This window comes from Mus caroli, unplaced genomic scaffold (assembly GCF_978045245.1).
Source record: "Mus caroli unplaced genomic scaffold, Mus_caroli_1 scaffold_13, whole genome shotgun sequence".
In the NCBI taxonomy this organism is placed as follows: Eukaryota; Metazoa; Chordata; class Mammalia; order Rodentia; family Muridae; genus Mus; species Mus caroli.
The window spans coordinates 15,887-42,139 of NW_028227268.1; the positions used below are offsets into that span (position 1 = coordinate 15,887).

Below are 26,253 nucleotides of genomic sequence, written 5' to 3' on the forward strand. Positions count from 1 at the left end.
CAAGGAAAATACAACATGGTCGGATACTTCTCAACAGCTTTATTGCAGGAACGCCTTGATGCTACAGGAACCCCGGCCACCCAGGGAGGATTCCTTATATACACCCCAGCACAGGGAAAAGCTTTGTGTCCTCCTGGGATTGGTCAGTCTGCCGGCACCTTAATTTGCATGTACCTGCTCGGGAGGGGTTGGTGCCAGATTCGGGCTAGCACCTGTGCAGTGGTGTTGCGACAGTGTACCAGAGACTGGCGCCATCTTTTAGGCATCGGCTGCCTACAGTTATATTAAAGTACATAAAAGAATTCATACTGGAGAGAAACCTTACAAATGTAATCAATGTGGTAAAGTCTTTACCTGTAACAGTGAACTTTGAATACATGAAAGAATTCATACTGGAGAGAAACCTTACAAATGTAATCAATGTGGTAAAGCCTTTTTACGTCATGATGCTCTTCAAAGACATGAAAGAATACATACTAGAGTGAAACATGAAGAATGTAATCAACTAGTAAATCCTTTGCTTCTCCTGCTCAACTTCGAAAACATGAAAGAATTCATTCCTTACACATGTAGTCAATGTGGTAAAGCTTTTGTACATCAATATGATCTTCAAAGACATGAAAGGATACATACTGGAGAAAAACCATATGAATGTAAGCAATGTAGTAAATCCCTTGCTTCTCATAATAAACTTCAAATACATGAAAGAATTCATACTGGAGAGAAACCTTACAAATGTAATCAGTGTGGTAAAGACTTTGCCTATCATAGAACTTTCTAAGTACAAAAAAGAACAATACTGGAGAGAAGCCCTATGAGTGTAATAAATGTGTCAAAGCCTTTGCATATCAAAATTATTTCCAATTACATAAAACTATACATACTGGAGAGAAATCCTCTGAATGTAAGCAATGTAGTAAATCCTTTGTTTCTCATGTTTCATGTGGGAAACATGAAAGAATTCATACTGGAAAGAAAGATTATAAATGTAGACAATGTGGTAAAGTCTACTCATAATCAAGTCACCTCCAACTACATAAAAGAACATGTACTAAAGAGTAACCCTATGAATATAGCCAAAGTGGTAAAGCCTTTACAGTGTTATTGAAAGCTCATGGCAAGTGGCTGTATTTGGAAGTATGGCCTTTCTGGAGTAGATGTGACAATTGAGAAAGTATGTCACTGTGGGGTTGGACTCTGAGATCCTAATTAAGCTCCACCAAGTGCAGAAGACTATTCTGGCTGCCTTCTGATCAAGAGGTCAAATTCTCGTCTCCTCCAGCACCATGTCTACTTAGACACTGACATTTTTTTTTCAGCCTTGATGATAATAGAGTGAACATCTGCATCTATACACTTCTCCCAATTAAATGTTCTTTATAAGAGTTGCCCTGGGCCGGGCGTGGTGGCGCGCGCCTTTAATCCCAGCACTCGGGAGGCAGAGGCAGGCGGATTTCTGAGTTCAAGGCCAGCCTGGTCTACAGCGTGAGTTCCAGGACAGCCAGGGCTATACAGAGAAACCCTGTCTCGAAAAAACTAAAAAAAAAAAAGAGTTGCCTTGGTCATGGTTTCTCTTCACAGCAATAAAACCTAAATTAAGACAAACAGCATAAAAGATATCACACTGGATAGAAACTGACAAGCAGATAGTTCTCTGCATGTTTGATTACAGACATAACATGTTTTAAATAGTCTCTTCCATCTCCTCTTCTTCCCTTAACATTTTCCTCATCTATATTCTTCTACATCTCCTTTTCCTTGCCATTTCCTTTTTCTTCCCCATGAGGACAGTGATGTATTAAGGTAGAATCTCATATGTATTCCAGAGTAGTCTTGAATTAAAAATCCTCCTACTTCTACCTCTTGTAGGCTGAGGTTATAGTTGCGTATATCATGCCCATGTTTTTCAAGAGAAATCCATGGATGTGGAACCCTGAGCTAGAAAATAACTGTCTAATCTTTGGAAAATTGCTAAGGTGATGGCAATATTGAGGAATAAACTCAGAGAGTACAGTCATGCCTCCACTTCTGTTAGCTCTTGGAAGCCAACTACTGTAGAGATATGGCGTAAGCTTAGGCAGAATTATAAAGCTGCCTGTTTGACATGAGACAATAAGAGGCAACAAAATGACCAAGAGGGACTAGAGCTTAAAGCACAGTAAAGGCCTTCTCAAGGCAGACAAGGACTCCAGGAGATGCTCTAACAGATTCATTGATCCTTTGCCTGAGACTACCAACCCCTTTGTGGTAGGAGGTGTATGAGAGGGTTCCAAGGTGCTTCCATCTAGCTTCAGATAGTGATTATTTTATTTAAACACTACTGTTTATTTAAACCCAAATACATATTGGATAGAGTAGTGATGATTTTCTTTAACATGGCAGTCTTTCTAGACCATCATCCATGTCCAAAGGGCATCAGAACATGGGATCTACTGCTGACACACTGAAGCAATTCCAGAAATATCCCTGTTTGTAAATGTTTGTTTTTGAAATGTTTAATTCCAAGTTTCTTCAGAATTTGGAAGGCTCATAGAAAGAACACACAGTGCCCAGAGTTGGCTATGTTACTGATCAACAGGGAAAGGAACATCTTGTGGGTTTTCCTTAAAGGTTTCCTTCCTGAGTTCTTCTACATCATGCAAAGCATGAACTATGATTGTTCTCTGAGGTCTTGCACTGTTTCTCCTTGTTAATATTTCCTGATGAGCTTATAATTAATTCTGGTCTTCAATGAGCATGCAGAGATCAAGATTTCCTAATTATTCAATGTGTTTTTTTAGAATCAACATTGTACTGAATATGTAAAACATCTAAACTGATTTACAGTGTAAGTAGGATTTGTCTGTGTTCTGTGCTAATACTACACAATTCTACATGCATTGAGTGTAGTTTAACTCCAATACATTGTTTTGGCTGCTCACTATTACTTATTGATCATCTATCTCCCAGAAAGTACATTATACAATGAAAGTATCCATTCAATGTGTTATTTCATAAAATTTGCACTAGCAAATATTAAATTAAAAAGTGTTATTTCTTTGGAGTGTGCTCACCAATTCATTTTGTATCAGCAAATTAAGAGAGCAGCTTTCAGATGCACACATTCACAGTTAACAGAGTCTGCTATTGAAAACTGTTGTCAAGTGCAATGCATACTTCTTCCTTCTAGTCATATTGATCTACTACAAATTTGTTCATTCTCAGAAAATTAAATTTAAGTAATTACCTAAATTATGGATATGGTGATACTGGGAAATTATTTTAAGAATAAAAATGCACTGGAGAGATGGCTTAGAGTTTGAATGGACTGACTGCTCTTCCAGAATTCAATTCCCAGCAAGCACATGGTGGCTCACAAGTATTTGTAACATGATCTTGATGCCCTCTTGTGGCGTGCAGGCAGAACACTAAACAGAATAAAGGAATAAATCTTTAATAATAATAAAAGGAAAATAAAAACCCTTGCCCAAAAAGGGGAGAATTCTTGTCTTCCCTTCCTAAGAAGGTAGGTGAAATTTATTTGAGATAGCAAAAGGCTCTATGGCTATTTGAAGAAGATGGTGTGTTACCTAGATGCTTTATTAGCACCTAACCTAAAGTGCAGATCAGAATATTCCCTTTTATCTGGGAGGACAGTCATGCAAAATACATGTAAATGAGCAAGTTTGCACATCTTATCCTCCAGCTAGAGTGCTGATTACATTGTAATAAACTACTGAAAATGTGCTTCAAATACTCACCCAGAAACAATTTTTCTTTTAAAATTAAAGACTGTGAAAACTTTTTTACATTTAATTTTTATTTTAAAAATGTATTTATATATATGATATAACCATTAAATTAAATTATTTATAAAGTTCTTATAAATTTTTTCCCAAGTGTAATTATGTTGTGGACAATATTGACCATCTCTATCCTAATTTCTTGGTGAATGAACTCATTCTCAAACAGAAGCAAAGATTTGAGGAAAAGAGGTTCAAATTGGACCACTCAGTGGGTAGCACCAATGGGCATAGGTGGCAAATATTTCAAAATCTACTATAGGCACAAAGGTGGGAAGTTTCACAACCACAGCAGTATACCCTGCCAACATTCTGCTAAAAAAACATGTCCTTCCGGAACTATTACAATCTATATTTCTGTCGGGGGGAGCAATTTTCGCGTCAGCCTCTCTGGTACCCAAATCGGGTGTTCTTGACCCTGTGGAAAAACACAAACAGCTCCCCTGGATATCGAAATAACGGGATCTGGGCCATACCATTTTCCAGTGAGGACATCTTTCCATTTTGACATCCTGTTTAAGGATAGGCGAGGTCATGGCATGCCTATCTGCAGCCGAACGACCATGTTCGTCCAGAATTAAAAAATTTAAAGTAAAGAGAGCTAAAGATAATTGTTCTTTGGGTGGCCGGCCATCAGCGATTCCCCCTTTTTGTTTTTGTAATAGTTCTTTTAGGGTTTGATGTGCTCTTTCCACAATGCCTTGGCCCTGTGGATTGTAGGGAAGACCAGTAGAGTGACTAACCTGCATTATTTTGCAAAAGGTTTGGAATGATTTTGATGTATATGCGGGGCCATTATCAGTTTTTAAACTATCTGGCCTTCCCCAAGCTGCCCAGGCTTCTAGGCAATGGCCAACCATGTTGTGGGATTTCTCACCGGACATGGGGGAGACAAAAATGACACCTGAACAGGTGTCAATTGAAACATGAACATATTTTAATTTTCCAAATGCTAAGGCTCGAGAGATATCAAATTTCTGCTGCAGTGTGGCAGCAGGAACATGATACAATTGATGAAAATTTTTTGCAAGCTCCAGTGGGGTGGTATGAAAAATAAATTCCATGCGAGTGCTAGCATCCACTAAGGCATTTCTTTCTGCCATAGGGCCTGGCAAGGTAGAGTGAGCTCGAATATGTTGAATGAAGAATTTATGTGTTCTTTTCCAAATCAATTTTTGTAACTCTAATAAGATGGTGCACACAGGGCTGGTGGGTCTAATGGGTCCTGCAATTTCTAATGCACGCACTGCATTTACTACATAAGCTGAATCAGAGACTAGATTAAAAGATTCCTTAAAAGCTTTGAATACTTCCAACACAATTTTACATTCAGTAAGTTGCGGGGTGCCAGGATTGTATTGAAAAAGAACAGGTTTTTGAGAATTAACTACATAGGCACCAACACCTGTTTTAGAATCATCTGTATAAATATCCAATGCACCCGATATGGGTTTAGATGCTGTGATTTTTGGAAAAATCACTGGATGTTCACTAAAAAATTGTAGCAAAGGATCTTTGGGATAATGATTATCTAATTCCCCATCAAAACTACAGCACAATAGGGCCCAATCATCTATCAAAGAACTTAGAATCTGTATTTAATTAGCATTATAAGGTGTAATGATTTTCTGAGGGGGCACTCCAAAATGTTGAATACATGATTTAATGCCCAAAATCGCTAATTGAGCTACAGCAATGGGATAATATTCAAGGGTTTTATTGGGAGACACATGAAGATAAATCCACAATAGAGGACCTGACTGCCACAACACTCCTGTTGGTTGACGGAATGTCTTCAAAACGCATAGGAGGATGTCCTCTCCTTCTTTCCATCTATACAGCTTGGACTTTTCTAAACACCTTTCTACCTTTTCTAATGCTACTCAGGCCTCAGGGTTGAGAGCACGAGGTGATGAAAGCTGTGGATCGCCCTTCAATATATCAAAAAGAGGGATTAATTCAAAATTTGATAGCCTCATATATGGATGAATCCAATTTATATCTTCCAACAACTTCTGGAAATCATTCAATGTTTTCAAATGATCTTTACACAATTCTATCTTTTGAGGTGTAATAAAATGTGGAGTAATTCTAGTACCCAAGAACTCTCCTAAATTTCCCATTTGAACTTTATCAGGAGCTATAAATAATTGTTTCATTTCTAATTCTTTTACTAGCTTAATATAGGCTTCACCTAAACTTTCTTTATTCTTTGAGGCAAGAAGGACATCATCTATATAATGTACTATCCTTAATTTTGGGAATGCATCACGGACAGGTTGTAGAGCTTCTCTTACAAAAAGTTGACACATAGTAGGACTGTTTGCCATCCCTTGAGGTAAAACTATCCACTGATACCGTTTATCAGGCCCTTCATTATTCACAGAAGGAATAGTCAAGGCAAAGCACTCGCTATCACACAATGCAAGGGGAATAGAGAAAAAACAATTCTTAATATCAATGATTATAATAGGCCACTCTTTGGGCAAACTAGAAAGTAGGGCCAGACCCCTCTGTATGGGGCCCATAATCTGCATTTGATTATTAATGGCTCGAAGATCATGCAGGAGCCTCCATTTGCCTGATTTTTTCTTAATCACAAATATGGGTGTATTCCAAGGTGACTAGGAAGGTTTAATATGTCCTAATTTCAATTGTTCCTCTACTAATTATCTGGCAGCTACTAATTTTCAGAGGAAAGAGGCCATTGAGGAACCCATACAGGCTCCTCTGTTTTCCAAGTAATGGGTATACCACCCTCAATGGCCCCTAGGAAAAACCCAATCCCCTTTTATCTTGTTTGAACTTTGCAGGCACTGGCATAGTCATGCCTTGTAATGACTTTCCTAACCCTTTTCCTGGAGTGTAGCCCATACTAGACATAATTTCTTGGGCTTGTGGGGAATACTCATTAGTTAGTCTAAGATCCATTTTGGTTAAGACATCCCTACCCCATAGGGTCACAGGAATATCCACAATATAAGGAAAAAATTTCCCTGACTTACCTTCCTCATTTTTCCAAGTTAATTCCTTAGCACTTATAAGGGAAGCAGTCTCATAACCTAGACCACGGAGGCTTTGAGATGAGGTTTGTGAAGGCCACTTTGATGGCCAATCATGAGTGGAGATAATACTGCGATCTGCACCTGTGTCTTACAACCCCAGAAAGGATCGTCCTTCAACCTCCAAAGTTAACATGGGGCGATCTCCTAATTCCATTGATAAGAAAGTGAACCGAGAACCTGTAGAACCTAGTCCACTCTCTCCTCTTATTTTATTATTTGCTGGAAAATATTTATGCAAACTTGGCAACAGTAATAATTGAGCAATTCTATCTCCTGGGGAGATAGCTGAAATGCCACTGGGGGAGGCCACTAAGATTTTTCACAACCCCAGTATAGTCTGGATCAATCACTCCAGGGGTAATTTGTAATCCTTTTAAAGCAGAAGATGAGCGGCCAAGCAATAGTCCTACAGTATCTTTGGGAAGGGGGCCTTTAAAATCTGTATCTATGGGTTGTACCCCCATCTGTGGGGTTAATACGAGTCTGGTGGTGGAGTGGAGGTCCAATCCTGTGGAGCCAGTAGTGGCTCTCCGTGGTCTCTCGGATGATGGAGAGATGGCCAAGGTTTCTTCTGGTCTTTCTAAAGAGCCCCATGTATTTGAGGGCCCTGGGGACATGGACCCCGCTGTCCGTTTTTTGGCCTAGTGCCACCATATCCTGCTTGTAATGGTCGGCCTTCTATGTCATTTGTTGATCTGCACTCATTAGCCCAATGTTTTCCTTTTCTACATTTATGGCATATTCCTGGCTGTCTAGGTTTATCTAATGGAGTCCTTTTCTCATTTTTGGGGCATTGTCTTCTAAAATGTCCTCTCTGGCCACATTTATAACAAGTATCATTATTAGATCTACCCAACTGCACTACAGCTGCTGCCAGGCCTGCATTGGTTAACGGGCCCCCTAGTTCTCTGCAAACCTTCATCCAAACTTCTAAACCTTTATGTTTATAGGGTGTAATGGCTGCTCTGCATTCTTTAGTACATTGCTCGTATAATAGCTGCTTCACCAAAGGCATAGCTGTATTAGGGTCTCCAAAAATTCTAGCAGCTGCTTCAACGAGGCGTGCTACAAAGTCTGAAAATGGTTCTGTGGGACCCTGCAAGATTTTTGTAAGATTGACTGAGACTGTGCCTTTGTTTGGCAATGCCTTCCAGGCTTTGGTAGCTAACTCATTTATTTGGGCATAGACCGCTTCAGGATAATTTGTTTGATGTAAAGCAAAACGTCCTAAACCCAGAAGCATGTCTGCATCCCAATGTCTCTGAGGATCTTGTCCTGTGGCTAAATTTGCTGCTGCCTGACTGTTTGCATATTCATAGGACAAGGACTTCCAGTCTAAATACTGTCCGGACGACAAACAAGCCCAAGTAATATTATTCCAGTCCCCTGGGGTGAGGCAATATCTAGCAAGCGCCTCGACCTGTGCAACTACAAAAGCTGCACTCACCCCGTAGGTACGGACTGACTCAGCCAGTTGCTTAATAGTTTTAAAACCTATTGGCTCATGATACTGTCGTCCCTGGCCATCTAAGAAGACAGGGAAAGTCAGTCCAACTTCCTTCCAAACCTCTGGGCAAAATGAGGTACCTTGTTTACCAGCTTTTGTGGATTCCTTTTTTCCTGTATACTCAGGGTTAAGAGGTGGAGCGGTCGGCACTTTCGATTTTACTCTTTTGCCAGCCGACCCCCCTCTTATTAAAGGATTGGTTTTGTATGACCAGTCTGGATCATACCTATCCCTCTCATACTGAGCTGCCTCTTCTTCTAGGTCAACTTCCTCATCTTTATCAAGCTCTGAGTCACTGGAGTCAGAACTTGCTGAACTTATTGTTAAGTCTTTTAATGAGGGATATATTTTTGCTATTTCCTTTTCTTTCTTATTATTTCTTTTCCTTTTGAATTTGCCTTTTCTCCCTTCTCCTTTTCTCTCTCTTTTTCGCCCCTTTTCTTTCTTTTGCTTATGCATTTCCTATCTTCCTCTGACATACTTTCTTGTTGTTCCATAAGAATTTTCTGACCTGCCTTAACTGCTTCTATCAAACAAAAGCAGAGGCCAGAAATCACAAAAAACGAAACAACAAAGTTAAGAGCTACCCACACTGGGTACACGGGTGAGAAAAACATATCCCCTCTTTTAATCGGGGATCATTTTGGGAGACTTACCAGTACTGCCGTTCCTCAGCTGAAGAGTTCTGAATCCATGAGATCCTCGGGTCCCCGTGCCGGCCACCAATTTGTTGCGCCCACCTTGTCTGTCAGGCAAGGAAAATACAACATGGTCGGATACTTCTCAACAGCTTTATTGCAGGAACGCCTTGATGCTACAGGAACCCCGGCCACCCAGGGAGGATTCCTTATATACACCCCAGCACAGGGAAAAGCTTTGTGTCCTCCTGGGATTGGTCAGTCTGCCGGCACCTTAATTTGCATGTACCTGCTCGGGAGGGGTTGGTGCCAGATTCGGGCTAGCACCTGTGCAGTGGTGTTGCGACAGTGTACCAGAGACTGGCGCCATCTTTTAGGCATCGGCTGCCTACAGTTATATTAAAGTACATAAAAGAATTCATACTGGAGAGAAACCTTACAAATGTAATCAATGTGGTAAAGTCTTTACCTGTAACAGTGAACTTTGAATACATGAAAGAATTCATACTGGAGAGAAACCTTACAAATGTAATCAATGTGGTAAAGCCTTTTTACGTCATGATGCTCTTCAAAGACATGAAAGAATACATACTAGAGTGAAACATGAAGAATGTAATCAACTAGTAAATCCTTTGCTTCTCCTGCTCAACTTCGAAAACATGAAAGAATTCATTCCTTACACATGTAGTCAATGTGGTAAAGCTTTTGTACATCAATATGATCTTCAAAGACATGAAAGGATACATACTGGAGAAAAACCATATGAATGTAAGCAATGTAGTAAATCCCTTGCTTCTCATAATAAACTTCAAATACATGAAAGAATTCATACTGGAGAGAAACCTTACAAATGTAATCAGTGTGGTAAAGACTTTGCCTATCATAGAACTTTCTAAGTACAAAAAAGAACAATACTGGAGAGAAGCCCTATGAGTGTAATAAATGTGTCAAAGCCTTTGCATATCAAAATTATTTCCAATTACATAAAACTATACATACTGGAGAGAAATCCTCTGAATGTAAGCAATGTAGTAAATCCTTTGTTTCTCATGTTTCATGTGGGAAACATGAAAGAATTCATACTGGAAAGAAAGATTATAAATGTAGACAATGTGGTAAAGTCTACTCATAATCAAGTCACCTCCAACTACATAAAAGAACATGTACTAAAGAGTAACCCTATGAATATAGCCAAAGTGGTAAAGCCTTTACAGTGTTATTGAAAGCTCATGGCAAGTGGCTGTATTTGGAAGTATGGCCTTTCTGGAGTAGATGTGACAATTGAGAAAGTATGTCACTGTGGGGTTGGACTCTGAGATCCTAATTAAGCTCCACCAAGTGCAGAAGACTATTCTGGCTGCCTTCTGATCAAGAGGTCAAATTCTCGTCTCCTCCAGCACCATGTCTACTTAGACACTGACATTTTTTTTTCAGCCTTGATGATAATAGAGTGAACATCTGCATCTATACACTTCTCCCAATTAAATGTTCTTTATAAGAGTTGCCCTGGGCCGGGCGTGGTGGCGCGCGCCTTTAATCCCAGCACTCGGGAGGCAGAGGCAGGCGGATTTCTGAGTTCAAGGCCAGCCTGGTCTACAGCGTGAGTTCCAGGACAGCCAGGGCTATACAGAGAAACCCTGTCTCGAAAAAACTAAAAAAAAAAAAGAGTTGCCTTGGTCATGGTTTCTCTTCACAGCAATAAAACCTAAATTAAGACAAACAGCATAAAAGATATCACACTGGATAGAAACTGACAAGCAGATAGTTCTCTGCATGTTTGATTACAGACATAACATGTTTTAAATAGTCTCTTCCATCTCCTCTTCTTCCCTTAACATTTTCCTCATCTATATTCTTCTACATCTCCTTTTCCTTGCCATTTCCTTTTTCTTCCCCATGAGGACAGTGATGTATTAAGGTAGAATCTCATATGTATTCCAGAGTAGTCTTGAATTAAAAATCCTCCTACTTCTACCTCTTGTAGGCTGAGGTTATAGTTGCGTATATCATGCCCATGTTTTTCAAGAGAAATCCATGGATGTGGAACCCTGAGCTAGAAAATAACTGTCTAATCTTTGGAAAATTGCTAAGGTGATGGCAATATTGAGGAATAAACTCAGAGAGTACAGTCATGCCTCCACTTCTGTTAGCTCTTGGAAGCCAACTACTGTAGAGATATGGCGTAAGCTTAGGCAGAATTATAAAGCTGCCTGTTTGACATGAGACAATAAGAGGCAACAAAATGACCAAGAGGGACTAGAGCTTAAAGCACAGTAAAGGCCTTCTCAAGGCAGACAAGGACTCCAGGAGATGCTCTAACAGATTCATTGATCCTTTGCCTGAGACTACCAACCCCTTTGTGGTAGGAGGTGTATGAGAGGGTTCCAAGGTGCTTCCATCTAGCTTCAGATAGTGATTATTTTATTTAAACACTACTGTTTATTTAAACCCAAATACATATTGGATAGAGTAGTGATGATTTTCTTTAACATGGCAGTCTTTCTAGACCATCATCCATGTCCAAAGGGCATCAGAACATGGGATCTACTGCTGACACACTGAAGCAATTCCAGAAATATCCCTGTTTGTAAATGTTTGTTTTTGAAATGTTTAATTCCAAGTTTCTTCAGAATTTGGAAGGCTCATAGAAAGAACACACAGTGCCCAGAGTTGGCTATGTTACTGATCAACAGGGAAAGGAACATCTTGTGGGTTTTCCTTAAAGGTTTCCTTCCTGAGTTCTTCTACATCATGCAAAGCATGAACTATGATTGTTCTCTGAGGTCTTGCACTGTTTCTCCTTGTTAATATTTCCTGATGAGCTTATAATTAATTCTGGTCTTCAATGAGCATGCAGAGATCAAGATTTCCTAATTATTCAATGTGTTTTTTTAGAATCAACATTGTACTGAATATGTAAAACATCTAAACTGATTTACAGTGTAAGTAGGATTTGTCTGTGTTCTGTGCTAATACTACACAATTCTACATGCATTGAGTGTAGTTTAACTCCAATACATTGTTTTGGCTGCTCACTATTACTTATTGATCATCTATCTCCCAGAAAGTACATTATACAATGAAAGTATCCATTCAATGTGTTATTTCATAAAATTTGCACTAGCAAATATTAAATTAAAAAGTGTTATTTCTTTGGAGTGTGCTCACCAATTCATTTTGTATCAGCAAATTAAGAGAGCAGCTTTCAGATGCACACATTCACAGTTAACAGAGTCTGCTATTGAAAACTGTTGTCAAGTGCAATGCATACTTCTTCCTTCTAGTCATATTGATCTACTACAAATTTGTTCATTCTCAGAAAATTAAATTTAAGTAATTACCTAAATTATGGATATGGTGATACTGGGAAATTATTTTAAGAATAAAAATGCACTGGAGAGATGGCTTAGAGTTTGAATGGACTGACTGCTCTTCCAGAATTCAATTCCCAGCAAGCACATGGTGGCTCACAAGTATTTGTAACATGATCTTGATGCCCTCTTGTGGCGTGCAGGCAGAACACTAAACAGAATAAAGGAATAAATCTTTAATAATAATAAAAGGAAAATAAAAACCCTTGCCCAAAAAGGGGAGAATTCTTGTCTTCCCTTCCTAAGAAGGTAGGTGAAATTTATTTGAGATAGCAAAAGGCTCTATGGCTATTTGAAGAAGATGGTGTGTTACCTAGATGCTTTATTAGCACCTAACCTAAAGTGCAGATCAGAATATTCCCTTTTATCTGGGAGGACAGTCATGCAAAATACATGTAAATGAGCAAGTTTGCACATCTTATCCTCCAGCTAGAGTGCTGATTACATTGTAATAAACTACTGAAAATGTGCTTCAAATACTCACCCAGAAACAATTTTTCTTTTAAAATTAAAGACTGTGAAAACTTTTTTACATTTAATTTTTATTTTAAAAATGTATTTATATATATGATATAACCATTAAATTAAATTATTTATAAAGTTCTTATAAATTTTTTTCTAATAAAATAAGCATCACACAGGAACATTTGATTAAAGGAGATTTACTTTACACATTATAGCACCTTTCTTAGAGTTAGTCTTTCATCATCATCTCAATGCTGTCTTCCACTTGTGTTCTACTTAAGGTGTCCTGGACACAAGGTTACACTAGAAAATAGACTTCTCTAGGAATGCTGCACATTATTCAACGAGTTTAACAGAAAAAAAACAAAGTTTAACAAAGAGGAAATAAAACAGTGGAAATGAATCTTTCAGTAATGTGGAAGAAAAATAGAAATGAGATCCTGATGAAAAAAGGACTGTGACTCTCACACCTACTACCTACGACCAATCTCTTCTACCACATCCACAATCTGTGAACTCCCCTATGCCTATATGTAGAGGTATGTCATCACATGTCACTGATACATGGCTGCTGGTCTGTGTCTTATGTATGAAATTCTGCATCAGTCATGAAGAACAGTTTTCTTTAAAATAGCATCCTCAGGAGGAACAGAAATGACCAGGCCCCACACCACTCCTACCATGAATGGTGGCCTGTTCTCCACTGACAGCCACCAGTGCCCTTCTGCCTTTCTATCTGTGCCTGTGTGACATCTGAAGAATCAAATTCATAGGTCTTTTCTCAGAAGATGAGATTTAAAGGATGTGGCTGAAAGAATAAGAGAAAAGGTTTCACTAGGCAAGCATCTACCACACTTCTAGCACGGCAGTATGGGGGCTCTGTGACTCAGCTCAAAGATGTTTAGCGTTAGGAAATTATGAGGTGAGAAATAGCCAGTGCAGGCACATTGACAGGCATAAGAACTGACAGCTTGATAGAGTGAATAGTAGTTAGCTGATGGCAAGTCCCACCATTACCCATCCCTTACATTGGAGTTTTTTCATGTGGGAGCTAACAACCCCAGAATTCCTGGTCACTTCTAACATGTCTTTGTGTTCATCGCCTCATTAAGTAATTCATATTTTGTAGCCGCCTGCTACAAAATATCCTGAGTTCCAGAATAGCCAGAGCTACACAGAGAAACTCTGCCTCAGAAAAAACCAACATAAAAAAAACTTCCTATCACTAATTGAACTCTGTGTGCCAGGATTTTTGTTCTGTGTTTTATAGGGATTATCTCATTGTAGAAGTATTCCCATAGAAAACAGCTCTAACTAAAAATATTTTGGGAATTAAACTTTAGTTGGCTGAAAATTGTACATATATGGAAAACACATTTATTAAGGAGGATTTGATTAAATGAGGCTTTCATGTTCTCCTTTTGGACTGTGTGTGTGCATAAAGATATTAAGTCTGGTAAGTGTGTTTAGCATGTAGTTTTGTAATGTGCTCTGTCCTTCAGCAGTACTAGTAATCCCTTACCCATGGGAAATGCATGATGATACTCCTCGTGGTATGCAAGCTGTTTTTCTGTGCATGAATGCTGATAATAAACTTTATCCTATAAATTAAACACAATAACAGGTTAACAACAATGTTTAACTGTATGCTACAGTAAAAGTAATGCAAACCGGATGTTTCTGGGCTCCAGTCCTCCCTCAAATTACCAAGTACCAAAGTTCCAAACTAGTAATGGAGTTCAGTTACTTCAGTCTTTCCCTGGTGACAAAAAAAAAAAAAACATGTCCTGAATCAACCTCAGTGCTGAGAAAGAGAACCTCATTTTCCAGAGTAGAACATATGAAGTTAGGGTCTCACTCTAGTTACTTACTTCACTGTCACAGAGAACAGTAGAACTTGATGAAATAAACAGCTCATGTGCATGCTTAACATGGTCCCAGTGTGTATGTTGAGATTAAATTTTGTAACTGTTGTGCCTGCTGCTTGGTGTTAGTCAGACAAAGAGTTTTATTTGTTTATCTGTCCTTCTGCCTTTTAAAAATGCTTTACACTTTAATCACAGTACTTGGGAGGCAGAGGTAGGCAGATTTCTGAGTTTGAACTGGTCTACTTTGAGTTTCAGGACAGCCAGCGCAACACAGAAAATCCCTGTCTCAGGAAAAAAAAAAAGAAAAAAAAAAAAGCTTAACACCAATGCTGAACTTTTGTTGCAGAACAGATTTGGTCTTTCTGAAGTTTCTGTCTCTATTGTTAGTTCATTTAGTTATATTTCCCTGTGTAATAGGTTTATATGGCTTTATTTGATTATTTTTCCCAAGTCTTTATTATCAACTGCTTCTCCTCTTTCTTAGAAAGAACTGAATTCATATAATCATGTGTTTCTACCTGTTTGACACACTGAAGACAACTGTGTTCTACTGTTTGTGATCTTAAGCCAATCTAAGATATACTATTAAAAGTAATGTATGGACTTTCCCCTTGAGAGGTGATTTATGAGAATAAAAATCCTGTAAACATGCTAACATCTAAAAAATAGTTCAGCTTAATTTATGTAAATGTGGCAAAAAACCTCCAGGACACTTTTAGGAATCATTTTCTTCCATTTATATGTATAGTTAAGAGAGTCATGAGTTAAGGGTAATTTTCTCTGTTTTTGAAACAATGTTTTTCATGTGTGAGTGTGTGGGAGAGATGCATTTGTGGGTCCTTGTCTGCTGTGCTGCATAGAACATCTAGTGAACAGGACCCCAGGTTTGCACACACTCTGCACTTCCCTAGTCCCAGCCAACTGACTTTCTCAAAAAGTAGTGCATAACAAACATAACAAATGTGCCTTTAAGATAAATGAGGAGACTTCACATATAATCACAGTATAGAAAAGGAATGATGAAGACCTCTATAGGATTTACAGTTGAGTGAAAGGAGCTCATAAGCTTTCTATGTAAATAACATCATAAGCCAAATATAATGACCTGAAAATTGCATCTTAGACAAGTACCTAAGCTTTGTACACCAAAACGGCTATGGTTCCCATGATTCAAAGACAGAACTCATCTGACTTTAAGTACAGTATATGATTTTAATGGAAAGTCTTACATCGCTAGCTGAGTGGTTCCTCTGGCTTTTCTCTCTGTGATGTTCTTATTTAAATATTTCAGAATTCTGTATAAGCTTGCATTTTTAAAATATTTTTTATTAGGTATTTTCCTCATTTACATTTCCAGTGCTATCCCAAAAGTGCCCCATACCCTCCCCTCCAACTCCCCTACCCACCCACTCCCACTTTTTGGCCCTGGCGTTCCCCTGTACTGGGGCATATAAAGTTTGCAAGTCCAATGGGCCTCTCTTTCCAGTGATGGCCGACTAGGCCATCTTTTGATACATATGCAGCTAGAGTCAAGAGCTCCAGGGTACTGGTTAGTTCATGTTGTTCCACCTATAGGGTTGCAGATCTCTTTAATAAGCTTGCATTTTAAAGTATAAATTGTGTTTACAATTTTTTTATTTTTAATATTATTTATTTATTTATTTTATTTAGATGAGTACACTGAAGCTGTCTTCAGACACATACCAGAAGAGGGCATCAGGTCCCATTACAGATGGTTTTGAACCACCATGTGGTTGCTCGAATTGAACTCAGGACTTCTGGAAGAAGCAGTCAGTGCTCTTAACTGCTGAGCCATCTCTCCAGTCCCATATTTACAAATTTTTATCTTCTTGAATTCATGGGCTTTTTCGGAAGACCATGCACTCCTTACCTATCTGTGAGGTTGTGTCTTTTGAGGCCTCTGGGTACCTAAATTTCATATTACAAACTGAAAATATCCTTCACCATTTGCTCAATCTTGCTGATCATTGTCCTTTCTGCTCCTTTTTTCAAGCTAATAAATAGGAGGTGGTGAGCTGCATTGAGCCACTGACAGGAAAGGACTCCAACCTTCTTTCAAAGCACTGACCTGCTCTAAGTTCTGTCTTTAATGTGTTTTTTTTTTTTTCTGGAGAACACAGATTCATTTAATGACATTAGTATTTATACAATAGCATTTTACTTATTTTTGTACTTATTTTTTTGTGGAAAACCAGTAAAGGTCACTATCTCATGTGGACATTAGATCATGTTATAATGTGACTCCATGCAGATAGCCTACATACATGCAGGATGCTGTTGTGGTGTATAATCTGAAGTACAATTTAGACATTGTTGTGACTGCCAATTGGTATCCCTTAAAAAAGACAGTCCTTTTTTTTTATCTTCCCTTTTTAACCTTAAAAGTGATTTGCTCCTACCCTGAGCTTTTTCTTAGGCCGCTTTATTTCCATTTCTGTCTCCATGGTCATCTAACTTACAGTTGTCTATGTGGTCGTGTTCAATGGCCTTTTCCCTCAATCATTGTCCCAAAGCTTACTGTTGTTCGTTTCTTCTTTCAGAAGAAGCAGAATCATTTTTATAATTTATGATTTATTAATGTCATTATACATTATACCATATAACTATAAACTGCTCAATGCATAATGTGAAGTATAATTAAGCAATTTTTTTTCTGTTTGATGGTGTTTAATGATTTAGGTTCTCAATAACTTAGGCTTGCCTACTAGCTATTTACTGACAAACAGAAAAAGAAGAGCTTAAATGTACTGTTAGGGCTCAAAATTTTAGGTAGGATAAGGTAATTTCTTTTACATGAGACATCCTTTATAATAGTAAAAGTCACATAATTCTCTTTTTTTGTAAAATTTTAAAAATATGATGGTTGTTATCAGCACTGCAACCAATACTAAATTAAATATGTTGGTTCACATTTTTCTACTCTAGACAAAACTAAAATATTTTCATTTCTTATCTGTAACTATTGAGAGTGTGAGTAGCCGAGTATATATTAAGACAGTTAATTGATAAACATTAAGTAGTTGCTCTTTTCTCTTTATCCATACCATTTAATATGTAAAAACAGAGTCCTTTTGCAAATAAGCATTCCAAACATGAAACATTCCACCTTCTCATCTTCAGAAAATATATAAAGAATAAAATTAAAGAAAAATATGGCATAAGTTCCTACACTCAGAGCAACCTGCTACGGAGACATGGAAGGAAGCATGGTGTGAACACAGTGGATGATAGAACATGCTCTCTTAAGTAAATCATTTAAGATTTCAAAGTGAAAATTTGTATAGTTGAAAATGATGTTTGTCCCAAGGAAAAACGACTACCTCATATCTCTAAGGAAAAAAAAAGATTAAAGGTAGTTCCATTTTAAAAAACAGTATATTTTTGTTGAGAGCAAAGATGTGTTAGCACATGTGTGCAGTGCTGTAGAGTGTATAGATAAGGGGATCTTATCTGGACAGCTTTGTCCATGTCATGGACCTCCTACACAACCTCAGTCCCCACTGTGTCAGGAGCCATAATGGGACAAGCTAATAACTAGCAGGTAATCACCCTGAAATGGCCTGCCTCAGATTATTATATAATCTGCAACAGGTGAGCCCTCATTGAGCAAGGCTGTGAGGGACTCATTTTAGGAAAGATTCCTGCTATATATGCTTTTCCTGTTGTTCTTGAACATATATAACCACCACTAAGTATGAGCACATCCCTTTGGAGCAGATCTCTGCAGATCCACGAAGATGTACTATCTTGTAGTGATGCTATATAGACAAATAGATGACATAATACTTAATGAGGATCCTATAAGAATTCCTAAAATTGTATCTCTGATTATTAAGCTTTTTATAATGGGACTGCTATTAGGTCCTTTACTGATAATCAAAGCTGCAATGACAACTCTCCCAGTCTCTCAAGTGTCACCAGTTAATTGCTCTTAGTAGTTAGACTTTCTTCTACTCAGAGCACATTCCAAGAGGTTGTAAAACAATTAACCAACAGTCATAAAAGGGAACTAACAATTTATTATAGGTGCTAGGGCAGAAGATAAAATATTGACTGGATTTATCTATACAAAACCACTTATAACTAAGTTATGGTTTTAAGCCTTCAGTGAACCTGTGGAGCTGAGACAAGTGATGGCTGTTTAGGTCGATAATCACGCCTAATGGATATGCATATAAACATCCTCTGTTGTAACATTCTATTTCAATTTATGATTTGATTTTCTTTTTTTTTAAAGATTTATTTATTTATTATATGTAAGTACACTGTAGTTGTCTTCAGACACTCCAGAAGAGAGAGTTAGATCTCATTATGGATGGTTGTGAGCCACCATGTGGTTGCTGGGATTTGAACTCCGGACCTTTGGAAGAGCAGTCGGGTGCGCTTACCCACTGAGTCATCTAACCAGCCCCCATGATTTAATTTTCTGTGTGAACTTTTGATGAACTTTTAAACATGTGATCATGTATTATGAATGATGTTTAAGGGCTGAGGATAAAGAGAAGAGACAAAACTGGAGGCCAGGGTTGAGAGGAATGGAGGTGAGAGAACTGAGCTGAGAGAGGAACTGAGCTGAGGAGAAGTGTTTAGAAGGAGAATGCAGAGTGGAGTAGGTTAGAAATTATAGGTAACATAAACTACTAAGAGAACAATGTGTAGAATGCAGAGGGAAAGAGGAAAAAAGTAGATGTTGCAGAGAGCAAAAGGAGAAGGCAGGCTTCTCCTTACCATGGGACAGAATAGGCCCCATGGTAAGGACAAGGCAGGTTTAGTCTTATTAAAAGAAACAAAGGTTTTTTCTTACAAACATAGATTTAATTCATTTAGCATTAAGAAGGAAGAAGCCTTTTCTTTCTCTATGTAATATAGATTGGAGTGCACTTATTTTTCATCTAGAATGTGTGAGTTCTTTCTGCAACCATGCTTGGTCTTATGCTCCATATGCATATGTAAGTATGGATGTGTGTGTTAGTATGTAATTGTGAGAATGTCTGGATGTGAGGTTGTAAGTATGTAACTGTGAGAATACATGAAAGCTGGGCCCAGTTTGCTTAGAATGAAAATGAATAAATGAGCATGAATGAAGCTGAATGTGAATTTATGTGAGATTATTCATATTTGCTTATGTAAAAGCCTTTCTTTCTGTGAGTGTTATTCTCTTCTCCTGGCTCAGTAGAAGTTTATTGCTCCAAACATCCTCCTATCCTGAAAGCAAGTGGCATCTGGAGAATAGGGGAAAGGGTCTAACAATTAATCTTTTACTTAATCTCCTGCTGTTTTAGGATGAGATGCTGAGTGCCAGAGACTGCAGTTTCTGACCTCAGAGGATCACAGAAGGCAGGTCAGCTACAACTGCATAGTAACTTAGACTTAGATATGTAAACTTTTTATTATACAGCAACCCTAAATTTTTGGTAAGACAAAGTCTTACTCTCCGCCTATGCTCTTATCCCTCTGCTCCCTCAAGAAGAACTGACAAGAAAGAAGAAACACCGCACGCTGGGGCTGGCCCATATCACAACTGCATCCTTCTCAACTGATCTTTAAAAATGTAAGCAAAAGGTACTCTCATTCAACTACTTCCCCTGTATTTCACTTAATAAGAACTGCAGAATGCAAGCATGATGCTGTGTATTTAGATATGTAACAAGTGTTTGCTCTCAGCAAAAACTGTGAAAGTTCTTGATTCAATATGAAAAAGGTAAAATACGTTATGCTGAGGTTGTTATGATGTCCAATAAAGTATATTAGAAAGGAAAAAAAAGATGTAAGCAAAAATAAATTACACTATGAACATAATAAGCCAGAAATTAATAAGCCTATTCATTTCTATAAACTATAGTTACCCAAAATCTCTCTTTAATTGTTAATATCCTGGGCACTCTTCCATTGGTGGGACAGATTGATAACTCCACTGCAAGTTGAGTAATGGGCTATGCAAGCTCCCTACCTTAATTCTAGGAGGGAGAAGGCAAACAGGCTAGTGAGTGAGGGAAGCTGGGGCTGAAGTCAGGACCTGGTGAGCACAGGATCACTGCCCACATAGGGGAGGAGCAAGCGACTGAGCAGTGGCAGGTGGAGTGGTGGGGTCTCCCTGAGGCTGTGCGGGGAGACAAATGAGTAGGCTATTGGAGGACCCGCACCAGTACTATGGAAATGCAATTCCCTGTAGATCTGGAAAAGGCGAGGCACTGGACTTGAAGCTAGGACTGAGAACCTCTACACGGAGTACGTTTAAGGGAGGTGATGGAGTCACTCAAGATTTATTGGCCAATCAGAGCCTTGAGGCTGACCTGCCAGTCAGAAGGGAAGGCGGGTTTTTCCGGATGCCTTGGCGCGAATTTCACTTAGTTGCTGAGCAGGCTTGAATGGGCCTGTGTGCTGTGCTCCTTGTCCTGCCGCTGAATGCTGTGGATTGTGCTCAGGCAAGCTCCGAAGTTGAGACATGGTGAGCACAGGGTCACTGCTAACAATGGGGAGAAGCAGGGGTCTGAACAGCGCGAGCTTGGTGTGGTGGGTCTTTCCCGGGACTGACTGGGAATCGGCGGTCACGTGTGAGGTCGCCTGAGGTCCTAGCCACTCTTGGGACCCACCTGTAGCCTCTGAATAACCTCACTGTGGGGGGCTGCATCTGTGCAGAGCATTTGGCCTGTGTGTAGAAAGATCTTTGGCATGATCCCAAACTCAGAGAGTCCTAGTTTCTACAAGTTCTGTTCTTAGCATTTGACGTTAAGGTGGACAATCCATTTGGAGTTAATTTTGTGGAGGTTGTAAAAGACATCTCATGTTCTGGGTAGCAATCCAATATCAAGCTGTGATGTAAAAGTGCAGGATTGATGATGTAAAGGATTTTCTAAAGCTTAGGAGATAGTAAGGCACTCCAAGTAGAATTTATCTGAGGGTGGACTGCATGTAAAACATCCCACAGGTAAGTAACCCCACAGGTAAGATGTGCTAACCAGGGCAGTTAGAGTTTAGGTTGCTAGGATACACATGCTTGTTCACAAGGATTACCCAGAAATATGGCTCCAAACCATAATAAACAAAACAACTTGATTTACAACCAGCCACTAGGCCCATCTCCATATCAAAGAGCAGGCCTCTAACCAGCTGCTCAATGGGGCCTTACAGGATCACAATCTACAGTAAGGCCTAGTGTGCCATAAAGGTTCAGTCTTCTTGAAAGAAGCATAGTTATGCCACATGGGCAAGATGACAGTGACAACCATGTGAAAAGTGTAAAAAGAAAAGAAAAGAAAAGACTGTTGTATTATTGAGTGCTGGCCTGATTGAGCTGTCATTTCCCTGAGGTCCCCATGTCTGGAGCATGACATAGCTCCTTCTGAAATCCAGGAACATGCTTGGCAGAGCCAGTCACAGCCTGGGGCCTACTCAGCTGGCTCCTTGGGAGCTTACCCCGAGGCCCTGGGTATAGAGATAAAACCAGGAATGTGCTTGGGAGAGGGCTAGGGCCTTTGGGAGGGGTTGAATCAGATTCTGAGAACAAGACTCTTCCCACCCTATGGAGTTGTGGTTATCAGTCCCAAGGCCACAGGAGGCTTGGTCAGAAATGTTTTTCAGATGCACTGAGTTTCCCCTTGTGCAGCAACTATTTGATTAGACTTCTCCTGAGTGTGTCCCATTGTATGATGCTTCTGCTGACGTCATAGTTTCTTCATCTTTCTCCTGACTTCATAGATGTCTCCCATCTCCTTCCTTTCCCTCATGTCAATCGTGTACAAGATGGTATTCTTTAGAAGCTTACTTAGCATGAGCCATAGCTTGTGTAAGACCTCCCCACCCCAGCTTTTTTACTTTCTACCTTTTCCATGTCCAGTGTTTTTCATCATCTGGAACCTTCCACTTAGGACACTGTCACTAACCTGCTGTGTTAGGGCACTGTGTATTTAAGAAATGATCCTGGGAATATGCTTACTGTGTAAATTTCCCATGTGTCTTAGTGGCTAGAATTGCAGCCTCCAGTCTGTATTTAAGTTGTTCAAAACATAACCTCAACCTGAACCTAAAAGAGACTGAAGGGTGGCAGCATATGTGGAATGCAAAATCCATCCTAGTCTGGCTCCTCTTTTAGCCTTAATCAATGTAGCTGGTCTTTGCTACTTTTTCCCTACCCTTAAACCCTTCCCCAACAGCACCCATGCTCCACCTCCCCCCGATTCCTGTGTCCCCCACACCCCTGTTTCACCCCCTAACACCAGATAGGAGAGTAACAAGGATGTAGGAGAAAGAGATTTTTGAATCTACTTTCTTTCCTTGTACTGCACTCCCCAGCATGAGTCAAACAGTCTCTGATACCCAGAGCAAGGATTAAAGATAGGAAAGGCAGCCCGGTGTGATGGCACACGCCTTTAATCCCAGTACTTGGGAGGCAGAGGCAGGCGGATTTCTGAGTTCGAGGCCAGCCTGGTCTACAGAGTGAGTTCTAGGACAGCCAGGGCTATACAGAGAAACCCTGTCTGGAAAAAACAAAAAAACAAACAAACAAAACAAAACCAAAACCACCCTAACTGAAGTAACCCACACCCAGAATGACAAACATGGCATGCATTCGCTTATAAGTGGATATTACCTATTAGGTAAACAATAATCAAGCTGTACTCCACAAACCCAGAAAGGCTAGGTAGAGATAGGCTATAGGAGGGAAGCACAGATCTCCTTCTAAAGGGGAAATAGAGTAGTTTCTGTGAGTAGACTGGGGTTTGATGGGAACAGGAGTGGGAGGGATCAGTTGGGGGATGCAGGGGTAAAGCACAATGCAGGGAGAAACAGCTGGAATGGGGTCATTTGGGGGTTACTGTAAAAACCCAGTATAACAGCAACTTCCTGGATGCTATAGGGTGACCCTAATGAAGACTCCAAGTAATGGAGAATATGAAGTCTGAACTGAACATCCTTTGAGGCCAGGGCTTCAGTGTTGGAAATGGGTTATATTTGGTTGAGCTGTTGGCTAAGGTGGTCCCTTGGAGATCCTTACAGTAGGATTGTGACAGATACAGCTTTTGTTCTGTTTTTGTAGATAGTGACCATCACAAAGGAGTGTAAAAATATCATCTTGGAGGCTCAATTCCTCATGATCATCTAGACCTAGTCCTGTACAATTTTATCTAGGTCTAGAATGTTTTGGGCATCTGAGACTTTAACTGCTGAATAAAATCACCCTTTTTTTTTTCTTTCTGAACTTTGGCTGGCTGGCCAACTCAGTTGTTCTGACTCAAACTCCTCTTCATGCTAACCGATTCAAACTGGCTTCTTTCACTTCTGACTGAACTGCTGTGCTTGGCCTCAAATGAACTCTAGCAATCTGTTCTCATCTTCTGGAACAGTCTCGTTCTCTGGCTCATTCTTTCTTCACCTGTGTCTAGCTTGTTTTCTCTTTAGCCTGTCTCTGTTAAACTCTCCAGGTAAAACTGCCTCCTCCTCTCACCCTCTCAGCTGCTTCCTCTTATGTTGCCTCTCTTCCCTCTCTCTTCTCTTGAGAGTTGGGCATATCCTATTTTGTCAGATCTTTCTCTAATTCATCATTTTGTCAGCCACTCAATTAGACATTGCTTTCAAACATGAGTGCTTCCTTCTAAAACTAACTTTATTTTCATCGCTTGGCAGCTAACGTGTACTAAGGGCTGAGCCACACCACAAATAGAAACAGCTTCTCTACCTTATCCCACTCCCACCCCCAAGTAAACTGGATATTCCCTGGGTTAACACTGTGATCAAATACCCTGCAACACAGGAGTTCATGATAAGCTCATCTTGGGCCCAGTCTATGTCTGTGAAATCAGAAGTTTTGCTCTCGGCAATGTGAAATATATATCACGTAGGAAACAAAAGCAGTCATTTTCTTATTTTAGTTTTCACTAGTTTGAAATGTGGAATCACAATGTTTCTTATTTCATTCCAAAAGCAAACTCTTGATTGTTGTCAAGAAAAGCCAATGTCTAAATAATTTTTTAATAAAATAAATATGTGATATTCTACAAATTTGCTGCATTAACTATATTATACATTAAGAATAAATACAGCAAGGTATAAAAATGTTAAATGTTTAAACACATTCTCCAAAGCAAAAATGAATGTATTACCATCTAACTTACTTAATTCAGAGAAAATAGAGATGAATCGGTTATTTAAGGCTATAACATGTGTGTCCATTGTAATTTATCATCAGTATTTAAATTCAAACAAAACAGTCTGTTTCTTAAATTCATTTTTACTTTTTCATGCAGTATGACTCATAGGCAGAAAGCTTTCATACCATCCAAATGAAGCCACTTTCTGCATTTTACAGTGTACTATAATTCCACATTTGCTTCCCATCTATAACAACTCTTGCTACAGAAAGCTTGATAGTTCATTCCTCTTCTCTATATAATGTGCTAACTAAACATTATTAAAATCCTTTGAAGGAGATTGCTTCAGCTAGATTCTGTGCTTTCTGCCATTCTGTAGGGAGTTGGCAGGAATTTGACATTGAACAAGGACATGGAAGTAGGCTCAGAATAGAATAGTTACATTTGGGCTAATACAAAGCTCCAGGTAATCTCAGCCAAGAAATGGGTGGCATTCCTTTTATCTTGGCCGTGCTGATAACCCCCTTAAAACTATGATTCCTGGACTTTGTTCATTAGCTTGTGTATTCCTTGACCTAGAACTGACCTTATTATTGGCATGTACTTAAAATGGTATAAAAGCAGACTTGAGAAAGGTAGACCTGCTCCAGCCTCAGCACTGGCTGGAGTCATGTTATAGTGTTGTCTAATTGTCTTCTTTTCAATCCTCCCTTCCTCCCTTGAGATCCTGTTGACTGACTGAGCTGAATGGTCAACCCTTCATTTTCCACTGCTACCTGCAGATAGACAAGATGGTTCAAGTTCTCATATCCATCTGAGTATAAGAGTGCACAAAAGATTAAAATTATATGGGAAAAAGAAATGGGTCAACAATGCTTAAGCTGTAATTACATGCCGTTTTTATGACCAATACAGCACTGACTGTGAGAGTCTTTACAAGAACTCAATCCTTTAACTTTCGCTATTGTCTTCATTCCTTTAGCACAATGTCACCTTAAGGCACCCAGCTTGTCCTCAACAAATGAGCACTGAGGTAATTAGGCTACCATAATACAACTGTAATGAACATGAGAATTTTGGTTCTTCTTTAAACTAATTTCAAGTGCATGGAAACTATACTGAGAAGACTGCTGGGATCCATGGCAATTCTGTCATTTTTATGAGAACTCAGTAGAATGGGGTTGCTTGGGAGTAGGTATTATGTGCAAATGTATCAGAATACATACATTAACTATGTAAAATTTTATATCAACTATAAGACAACATGAACTTAACTAATTTTAGTTGACATCTATGAAAAATTCCAACCTACTGCTTTCAGAGTTTATTCCTAATACACAACCATTTATCCACATTCATATTCATTATTCAATTCTGGACAATGTCTTATTTTCACTCTTTTTGTTTTCTCAATTAAGTTATACTTAGTGAGATATCATTTATGTAAC

At 39.1% G+C, this 26,253-nt stretch overlaps 1 protein-coding gene across 1 annotated transcript in view; it reads left to right on the forward strand.

Moving 5' to 3' along the window:
• Positions 1–262: 262 nt before the first annotated feature.
• LOC147001356 (uncharacterized) overlaps positions 263–26,253 on the forward strand; it is a gene marked incomplete at its 5' end in the record, with an annotated part of 34,979 nt that continues 8,988 nt past the window's right edge. The window contains 3 exon segments of the mRNA XM_085829201.1: positions 263–411; positions 568–773; positions 9,389–9,580. Of these exon segments, the coding sequence (XP_085685327.1) occupies positions 263–411; positions 568–773; positions 9,389–9,580 (547 nt within the window).